Source organism: Trifolium pratense, linkage group LG5 (genome assembly GCF_020283565.1).
Source record: "Trifolium pratense cultivar HEN17-A07 linkage group LG5, ARS_RC_1.1, whole genome shotgun sequence".
Classification (NCBI taxonomy): Eukaryota; Viridiplantae; Streptophyta; class Magnoliopsida; order Fabales; family Fabaceae; genus Trifolium; species Trifolium pratense.
In genome coordinates, this window is record NC_060063.1 from 28,418,429 (window position 1) to 28,429,058 (window position 10,630).

Genomic DNA, 10,630 nt, shown 5'->3' on the forward strand with positions numbered 1-10,630 from the left:
TTACAGAGATATTTTTTTTAATTTACAGAGATTAAGAAAGTGAATTTTGGTATTAAATTTGTTGACAATTGGTAGTATTATTTATACAATTTTATCCTTCAAAAAGAGCATGAGTTAATATTTTTTTCTAGAGTATTTATTATAGATTATAGAAAAAGATCACTATAATTAGAGGTATGTTGGTAAAAAAATTATTAATGCCCTTAGAAATTTGAAAGAGATCTTATAAAAAGGAAAAAAATAAAATAAAATCTAAAGAGAATTTTATATTTAAAAACAGAGGTAGTAATTTTTTTTTGTCAAGTTGTCTAAAAGTCATAATTTCATATTTAAGATGAAGTGGAGAGTGTGGAGTTTAAATCCGACTCAACATATATCAATGTCAACCTTACTAACTGAATTGTGTTTGCAGAAATGCATATAAAGTAACTCTAATGGTCCGGTTGGTTTTATGGAAAGAAAGTGGAAGAAAAGAAAAATACGCAAATCAATGCATGAATTTAGACTAACTTTAGTCCAAGTTCATGCATTAATTTGCGTAATTTTTTTTTCTCCCGCTTTCTTTTCATAGAACCAAACGAACCCTTGCAAAATTATACTATTAAAAATCTGAACAAGGAATATTCTATTTTTTGGTTCTAGCAAAGAATATTCTCTAAAATGTCATATATATATATATATATTTATTAATTTTTAATACATCAATTTGTTGTCTTATACTATTTCCAGTTCTTTTTAGGTTTGTTGAATAACTAATGTATTTAGTCTATATATTATACACCAATTATATATCAGTTATTTAATAAATTCAAAAGATGAGTTGTTTCTTATATAAAAGACATAAGAGAGTAACTTATTAGTAAATAAATTACTCTCATTGATGTTTTTTAAGTTTTCGTTGGATTTCCATCCGGGTAACACTAACAAAATTGTAATATCAACTATTAATATAGTCATTTCAAACTAATAATGAATTGATTCAAGTTGTAAGAGTATTAGACTTGTTAAGCAAACTAACGTTAGTGGTTTGATTTATAGCTTCTAGAAAGAATCCAATTGAAAGGAAATAACCCACATAATGTGTCCACAAATTTTTCGACGGAGTTTAGTCATCATTAATAACGTTAAAAACTTCGAATATATATTATGGTACGTAATAAAAACAAATGGTTGTTGATATAAAAAATGGTTGTTTGATTAAAAACATGTCGGTTTTTTTAAAAATTGTCCATTTTAATTTTCTTTTTTAAAGTTTAAAATACTATTGTATTAAATATTTTAGTCAAAATTATTCTTAATTATTTACCACATAGAGAAAATAGGTAAAATTAAATAATAAATAGGTGAAAAACATATACTAAAGTAAGATTTTTTTTTTTTGTTTTTAATCACTAGTTTAATCTGGTTCGGGATCAGTTCTGACATCAAGTGATTTGGGGTCAGTTCTAACATCAATTTTAAAATACAATTAAAAAATAAACAAATATTTTACTCCCTCATTTCAAAATATAATTCACCGACAAATTTGTTTCAAAATAAAGTCATTTTATATTTTTAATGCAACATTAATATTGTTTTCCAAATTAATATGGCTTAATTAATAAAATGGTCCCTTAAAGACATTTTTGGTTTCATATTGGTCCCTTAAAGAAAAAAAGGTCTAAATAGGTCCCTTAAAGAAAAAAAGGTCCGAATAGGTCCCTTAAAGACATATCCGTTAATCAGTTTGGTCCTATTTAGACCTCTTTTTAGGGACCAAACTGATTAACGGAGATGTCTTTAAGGGACCTATTCGGACTTTTTTTTCTTTAAGGGACCTATTTGAACCTTTTTTTCTTTAAGGGACCAATCTGAAACCAAAAATGTCTTTAAGGGACCATTTTATTAATTAAGCCAATTAATATTGTATACACATGCAGTAAATTTTTAACACGTGATTGTAATATATTTTTCTATGGGTCTTGTTAACTAGTGTTTTGGGGTAGTTTTTTCTATTTGGCAAAATTCATCCTTTGAAACCAGCATATAAGGTGAAATATGTTACTATTTATAGATTCTAGTCAAACTTTATATTTAGTAAATTTTTTTTTGTAAAAAAAAAACAGAATTTATTTTTTTAGTGCACTTTATCATCTTACAAGTCTTCTGCTTAAAAAAGTAGTTTTGTAAGGATAAATTATGCCAAATAAAAAAATCTAAGGTGATATCAAAATCTCTCCAAAATTCACTGAACACATTCAATTAAATTTTTGCTATCAATCGACCCACCATTTATATCCATAATGTTGGGCATGTAGTGTTTTAAGTAGTTCCACCTTGAATATAAGATTCGAATATAAATTTATAACTAAAGATAATTTTCACCCTACAAGTCAATTATATATAAAGTTGAGTTAAATCTAACTTGGATTAAAATTGTTACATCACAAGTGAAAATAATAAAAGATTGAGAATTGTACAATTTTTTTTTAAGCAATACTACTGGTAAACTTAAAAGTTGTATTAATATTAGCAATAATATTTACAAGACCAACAGATTTTTCCTCATAATAAGACAACTTAGACTTGAAACTTGACTATCAAATGAAAGAAAATACTAAAAAAACAAGAAAAGAAGAAAACCTGATGACCCATAATAATTAAAGAGAAAGGGGCACATTCAATCTATCTAACTGACTTGTATCTTTCATTCATTCACTCACTTCATATGTAGTGGCCCAAGTTGATTCGAAAATCTGCCACTAAGCCCCATCCACATGCTAAAGCTTCTCATTTTTTCACCTCTCTTTTTCTTTTTTAGGTTTTCATTTTTTTTCCTTAAAAAAGCAGTTTTTAAGCCCCCTTTTTTTTCAACTTAATTAACTAACTAACTAACGCCTCGGACGCACTTGAACCATAAGAGGGTTAGCCATTTCACATGAAAGCCTTAGCACCTCCGATAAATCAACACCGTTCCCATCTTCCAACGGTAGCCATTCAAACTCTTGCAAAAGCTTTGCAATCCAGAAAGTTACGGTAGTTAAACCCAAATTCTTCCCCGGACAACTTCTTCTACCCGACCCAAATGGAGCCAACCTTAGGTCCGATCCGAGAACTGAAAATTCCGCCCCTTCGTTCACAAACCTATCGGGATTAAATTCAAGTGGGTCCCTCCAAACATTCGGGTCCCTAGCTATGGCCCACATGTTTACCATGGCTGTAGTCCCTGCTGGCACATGATACCCATCAATTGTCGTATCAGTGATAGCTAATCGGGCCCACGAAAGTAGTGGACCCGGTGGATGTAGCCTTAAAACCTCCTTAATCACTGCAGGTAAATAAACCGTTGCCGCCACATCCTCCTCCGTAAACGCACGTGCGTCTCCGCTTGCCACCTCATCAAGCTCCTTTTGTACCTTCCTCTGCACGTCTGGATGAAGCACCAACCTCGCTAGTATCCATTCTATCAAAACAGCCACTGTGTCGGTCCCTCTAAATATCATTTCCTGCCACAAAAAAAAATATTAATTTTATTTATTTTGTCACATACTACATGAACCAATAAATACTCATTTGTAACGTTGCGATAAATAATTCGGTTGATAAAATATTGCATGAAAATTGAGATTTATATCACTACAAAACTCTGATCAGGCAATTTGACAATATTTTAAATATATTATAATAAAAACCTCAAATAAAAAAAAACTAAATACATCAATATTTTTTTACTAAAAATACATCAATTTTTTTAATTAAAATTGATTTTTTTTTGTTTATAATAATGATCGAGGACTAATGGTATAACATTTTTTTTATGTAACAAACATTAATAATTAATTGAAATTGCAAAGAAAATGATTTTTTAATGAACTTACCCAGAGGACAGCAACCATGTCGGAGTCAGACAATTTATCAGGTTCTTGAAGATTGAGCAAAACATGAACAAAATCCTTGTTGGTTTGGTTTATGTCGGCTCGATGGTCGGAAATAATTGAACCAACAAACCGGTTCACTTTAGGAACTAATTCAGAACAATTGAACCGGATTTTCTGAACATCAAAATCTTTCAAAAAAGGTAGATGATCACCCCAATTAAGACTACCCAATAAATCATAACCTTGTTCAACTAATCCACTTAGTTCCATCATTTTCTTATTAACTTCATCAATCTTAAATCTCTGTCCAAAAACAGAGCACATCATGTTGTTCAGCGATGCTTTTTTCAAAACATCGCGAACACCGAAACCGCAGTTTCGATTACGAAACAAGTCAATCATCTGGGCTGCAATTTCAGTTCTTTGCGGCCCAGATGATTTGATTTGCATGGGTGAGAAAAGATGATTAGTCGAAATTTTTCGAAGGGTTCTCCAATAAACACCATAAGGAGCAAAACCGATTGCTCTATTGAACATAAGGGAGTAAGCAGATTCTTTAATAGGACGATCAGCGAAAACAGAGCTATGAAGAATCTCTTTGGCTACATCAGGATTGCACGTGACTATGGCACGTGTGTCTCCAAGACTAAAAGCCATGAGTCTTGTAGCTTTGCATGTTTTAGCTGTAGAAGCAATTCTTTGGTGTGCTAATGAAGAAGACATGAGATTCATGTTTCCAATTAAAGGGTACCCTTTTGGACCAGGAATGAATATTTGAGAGGAAGAATTAAGGTTGTTTTTGTTTTGGTTTTTGTTGTTGTTGTTGGAATAATAGTACTTTCCCCAAGCAGGACCACCAGGGTGAGACCAGTAAAAGAAATTCATGGTTAACCAGAGTAAAGCCATGATCAAAAGTGAGTAAACAATGTTTTCATGTGTGAATTTGGAAGCAAGAGCAAAAATCCAGAGATTATCAATGTGGGTTGTCATGGTTAGAGAGAGATTGGAGAGAGAAAGAGAGAGAGAGAGGGGTTTTGGTTATTGAAAGGAAGAAGTGTTTGTTGAAGTGTGGTGTGGTGAGTAAGTTGAGGTTTGTTGAGGTGTATATATATAGGGAGAAAAAGAGAAGAGGAAGAGGTGATTAATGAAAATGAAATCATAACGGTTATATGGTTATTTACATGTACAATTATTATATGGGATATTTTATTTTTGCTTTACTATGAAATTTTTAGTGTTATCTATAAAGAATTTATGAAATATATAAGATAACTTTTTTTAAGTAGTGTAATGGCTAAAAATTCTACTTTTAAAGTAAATAAATGGAATATTTGGAGTTAATTCGAATTTCGACCTATATAAAATTCGATGTCCCTACCAACTTAAATAAGCTCATGAGGACAATATATAAGATAATTATCATCTCTCAATTGATATATTTTCCTCTTTGGATTGAATTCCTTTTCATACAAAAAGTCATAAATTAAATTTTTGACCATCTATTTAAAGGGACCAGTATATTTGGTCTATAATATATTAGTTATTTGTCTTTAGGCTTAACTCATATCAAGTTATCTCAATCCGGTGTCTATAATATATGATAAGATAATATACTCCAGTGTTTATATCAAGTTAAACTACTTGAAAAAAAAAATTTCATCCGTTCTAAAATTTAAGTAAAAGTTGATCAACAAAGTTGAATGTACGTAGTCCAAATTTTTAATCAAATACATCATGTTTCTTTGACTCTTTTTTGTTTATATTTTGGGACGGAGAAAATATTAGTTATTTAATAAATTTAATAAATTTAAAATACTACTACTAAACCGTTGTACAAAAAAAAATACTACTAAACCGTATGTAACGGATAATTAATAGGAGTATTATTGAATATTGATGGAAAGGTATTATGGTTATTAATGGTGTAATAAAGCTTTTATTAGTGGGGGAGATAAATGGGTACTAGTAGTAGTAAGTTTTAATTTTGTTATTTTTGGAGTAATAGTAAGTAGCTGCGCCGCCACGAATGCATGACGAAATCTTGGAAAAGTATGCTCATAGATTTGAACAAGTTTTTGTTGCACGCGCCATGTTGGATATTACCCTTTTGTGCATCCGCACGAAAGGCGGTTAAATACATTCAAAATAGGTTTGGTATATTGGAATGAGATTTGGGTAGTATGTAAAAGATTATAGGTTCTTTTAGGCTCTATTTGGAAACTTATAGCTTATAGCTAGCTTATAAGCTAAAAGCTGTGTTTGGTAGCCGTTTTTAAAAAACAGCTTATAGCTTATTTACTAGTTTATGATTTATTTTTTAAATGTTATTTTAAGTAGCTTATGAGCTTATAGCTTATCATTTTTTCTTTCAATTTTTCTCATATCATCTTACTTGAAAAAATTAAATATTAATTAAACATATTTTTTTTTATGTCATTTCATACTTATAAGCTAGTTCAACCGCTAATTTTACCAAACACTACAAATTCAATCAGCTAGTTTATTCACTATAAGCTAAAAGCTAGCTTGCTAGCTTATAAGCTACCCGTTATAACTTATAAGTTCATCCGCTATAAACTACTTTATCAACTATCCGCTATTTTTTGCCAAACAGAGTCATAATCAAATTACAACTAAAATATGAATCGACAAACACTTCTCTTTATTTTAACATAACATATGTTTACCTAAAAACGTTTAGATGAAATGACGCTCTCTTTTAGTTTAACTAAAGTGCTAAATTTGATCTTTAACTTGGACATGCAGTAGCGTTAAAATACTTAAGGAAAGTTTACTGCTTATTTGGATCCCATAAACTCTAGAGATTACTCTTAACAATTGCGCATAAAAGATACGAGCTTTACGTAAAAAAAAATTGTTTATGGTTTTTATATAGAGATTAAAAAATGCAATAAATTAATGAGTACATCAATGTTATCTGATAGCTTTTTAGTTGTCCAACTCTATATATATATTTTTTTGTTAAATAGTCCAGTGATTTGAATTTCATGAATTGAGATCCTCTCTATTTTTTATTGTTTTCATTTCTTCTATTACCAAAGTTTTTAAATATTTTTGTGTGTATAAATGATATTTGGACCCACTTAATAATCAACATTTATACAACGTCCAAATAAATAGTGTTCAGTACAACGAGGGATATATATATATATATTTGACAAAAAGAAACTTAATTCATTTTATTAACTAAATAGTGTTCAATATAACGAGGATCAACTAAAAAATATAACGACTAGCTAAATAATAGGTCACCCTCACTAAGTGGTAAGCAATCATATTCGTTTGTTGCTTGACAAATTTAACCTCAAAATTTGGAATTAACATTAAGGAAGACTTAGACTTAATATATGTATCAAAAAAAGGAAGACTTAATATGAGAAATTACACTATTAAATTAAGCCTCAACAACAATCAACAATTAAATATGACATGAGAAAGACCTCTATTCATTACTTCCTCAATTGCGCTTCTTTGCCATAACTTTACCCAAAGTGTTTAATCTTCCTTGATTGAGAGTATATTTACAAGTCATATTATAAATATGTATATACTTTTATTTATACTGTATTTGGAGTATACTTTATTTTACTAGCCACCAAAGATGTAATAAATGAGGGAGAAAATTACGGGAAAATGTAATAAATGATGCATTGAAGTGCTAAAATGGTAGTAAATTTTGAATTTTAATATATACTCTCTCACCGAATACAAATATAAGCAAAAAAAACTGTTTATGCCGTGTAAAATTGTAAAAGTAAAATAAATGGCTAAAATAAAATAGAATTAAATAATGTTATATTAGGAATAGTAGTATTAACTACGTAGTTTAAAAGTAGTTAATGTTTACTTATAATAATGACCATAATTTGAAGTATTTTTTTGTTTATATTTGTGTCTGGAAGGAGTATATTTGTTAAAGTAACAATTATTTTGAAATAGAGAAAGAACTTAATAACCAATAATGAATTGGTCCAAATAGTAAAGGTCTTCGTCTTCTGAAACATGTGATCAGACGTTCGATTTTTGGCTCATACCTATGGAAAAATTCTGTCGGAATGGAAGAATCCACCTTGTGTGTCCCACCAATTCCCCGACAAAAATTAGTTATCACTAGAACATGAGACCCGAGACTCCACCCACAACTGATGAGATGTTTTAATGTATTATCAATTATGTTAGTTTTGAGTCGGGTTTCAGGTCCGTGGTTATCCTAAATGGAAGGCTTAATTAGTAAAATGGTCCTTTAAAGATATTTTTGGTTTCAGATTTGTCCCTTAAAGAAAAAAAGGTCCAAATAGGTCCCTTAAAGAAAATAAAGTCCGAATAGGTCCCTTAAAGACATCTCCGTTAATCAGTTTGGTCCTATTTAGACCTTTTTTTAGAGACCAAACTGATTAACGGAGATGTCTTTAAGGGACCTATTCGGACTTTTTTTCTTTAAGGACCTATTTGGACATTTTTTTCTTTAAGGGACCAATCTGAAACTAAAAATATCTTTAAGGGACCATTTTACTAATTAAGCCTAAATGGAATGAGCATTCTTTAGAAAGTACAGTATTCCAAATATATATACTAGTGCTATGAATTGGAGGGATTTGTGGTGGACGAGATGAAGAGCGCGTGGGGAAAAAAAGAAAGACAAGGATCCTGGGATGACAAATTAACGTGGGAGCAGTAAAAAATCAGGTTGTGATGTCTGACACGTGGGGGGTCTTGTGATGCGACTAAGAGGGTAAAGGCACATGAGGCCCATCCACTTTGGCTCTCATACATTGCTTTTAGGCTCATCACTATACTCAGTATCAGTATCAGTATCTTACCCCCTCCTCAGTATGGCTATTCTCTCTTCTTTCATTTTCAATTTCTCTCCCTAATAAATACTCCTATACTACACCAACTACACCAACTAAGACAATTCATAACAATATCTTAAAATGTTATTTCCTTTGTCTCTGATTACAACCTTATTCTGTCTCTAATTATAACTTATCCTGTCTCTAATATATATATATATATATATATATATATATATATATATATATATATATATATATATATATATGAGAATGGATCAAATTATACCGGTGTAACATTTGAGTAATGTTACACCGTTCAATAACGCTTTAACGAATACAAATTTTATAAAATCCACCATTGGATAGATCATTCATGTTAAATTTTATAAAAATCTAAAATCGTTTGATATGTTATTGAGATTGATCAACCTTAACGGTATTTAATAAAAAGACATAAAGCGTTAATCTTCTTTTAAAATAAATCACTGTTATAAAGATGAAAACTCCTTAATTTTGTAACTAAACGTGGTGACAAAGTCTCGTCTAAAGCATGTATGGACTTGTAAGAATATATAGATATTTTCCTTCCTAGAAGTAATATTTATATAACTGTAAAAAAAAAAGTAATATTTATAAAAGAGTTTAATTGTTGTGCACCGTCGGTGTAAATTTTTTTTACACATACATCCAGTGACGCGTTGCCACATCATTTAATGAATGTGACACATCATGTGTTTTTAATGACCATACATGATGTGTCGGTATATTATTGGACGCATGTGCAAAATAACTTTACACCGACGGTGCATATAAATTAAATTCTTTATAAAATAATCTAATTAGTTTTCAAAAAATATAAAATAAAATTCAAACATAGACTAAATTGAAGGATAAAGACAGCATTACAATGGACTAAATGTTGACATATCCATTTATATTTTTCTACATGATTAAACAAAGATCATTCTCTAAGAAAAAAGTAAAATACAATGTCACCATGGAATGCATGTTGTACGGATGTCGACATTTTCAATATTCAACCACTCATTCTCCCCAACCTCCAGCCAAATTTGTCCTCGAAAAATACTCATATCATATATTTTTTGTTGTTGAAAGTATCTGGTCCAGTGATCACAATTGTGGGGATCAAACTGTGGCTTTCCTACCAAGTTCAACGTCAATCACCTGAACAACTAACAATTGATTGTTTATTTATGAAATTTGGTGAGTAGTTTAGTGTATAATTTTTTTGCTTTTTAAGGTAAATAAATAAGAGTGTTAAGGTTAGAACTTCAATTCTCTACATTATTTACACAATATATTTTTACCAACTAGATTATATTTGAAAATATAAAATAAATTTAAATACAGACTAATTATTATTAGTGAATTTAACTTAAAAAGAGTCTTCCCTATACTTTCACCGTGTTCTTACTTTCTCATCTAGAGAAAACTTCAATAGCAAACTTCAATCCTTTTTTTTTAATAATTTCTAACACATATGTGTGTAGATTTAGAATATGAAATTCCCCTCATTATATTCATCCATAAATGAAATTCCCACACTCACGATGCAATCAAAATTATATATAATGCAGTTATAAAAAATAAATAAATTATATATAATAATGCATAGTATTTTAAAGAAGATGACATCAATTCATTATTTGCTTGATGATCACCTACTCCTAGAAAATTATATATAGTTCTGATTTCACACGCTAAAGACAATTTGCCTCTATAGAATTTGGAAAGGTTCTTACTTTTAGCTTGATCCAGCTAATTAAACATATAAACATTCTAAATTAAACTTTTATAAATCATCTAAAACGCAATCAAAATTTAGCACAAGTGACTCGTGGCTGTTTTCTTAATAATCCTAAAAGCAACTGTGGTGTCCACTTGAGAGTTGAGTCATATAATATTTTAGAATTTGCTATCTGATCATAGGACCGA

At 29.9% G+C, this 10,630-nt stretch overlaps 1 protein-coding gene across 1 annotated transcript; it reads right to left on the reverse strand.

Moving 5' to 3' along the window:
- Window positions 1–2,479: 2,479 nt before the first annotated feature.
- Window positions 2,480–4,951, reverse strand: LOC123883470 (cytochrome P450 78A3-like). Its single transcript, XM_045932288.1, has 2 exons — window positions 3,858–4,951; window positions 2,480–3,485 (listed from the first exon to the last, which is right to left on the reverse strand). The coding sequence occupies exons 1-2, from the start codon at window positions 4,845–4,847 to the stop codon at window positions 2,871–2,873; spliced, it is 1,605 nt and encodes a 534-aa protein (XP_045788244.1). The 5' UTR covers window positions 4,848–4,951; the 3' UTR covers window positions 2,480–2,870.
- Window positions 4,952–10,630: the final 5,679 nt, after the last annotated feature.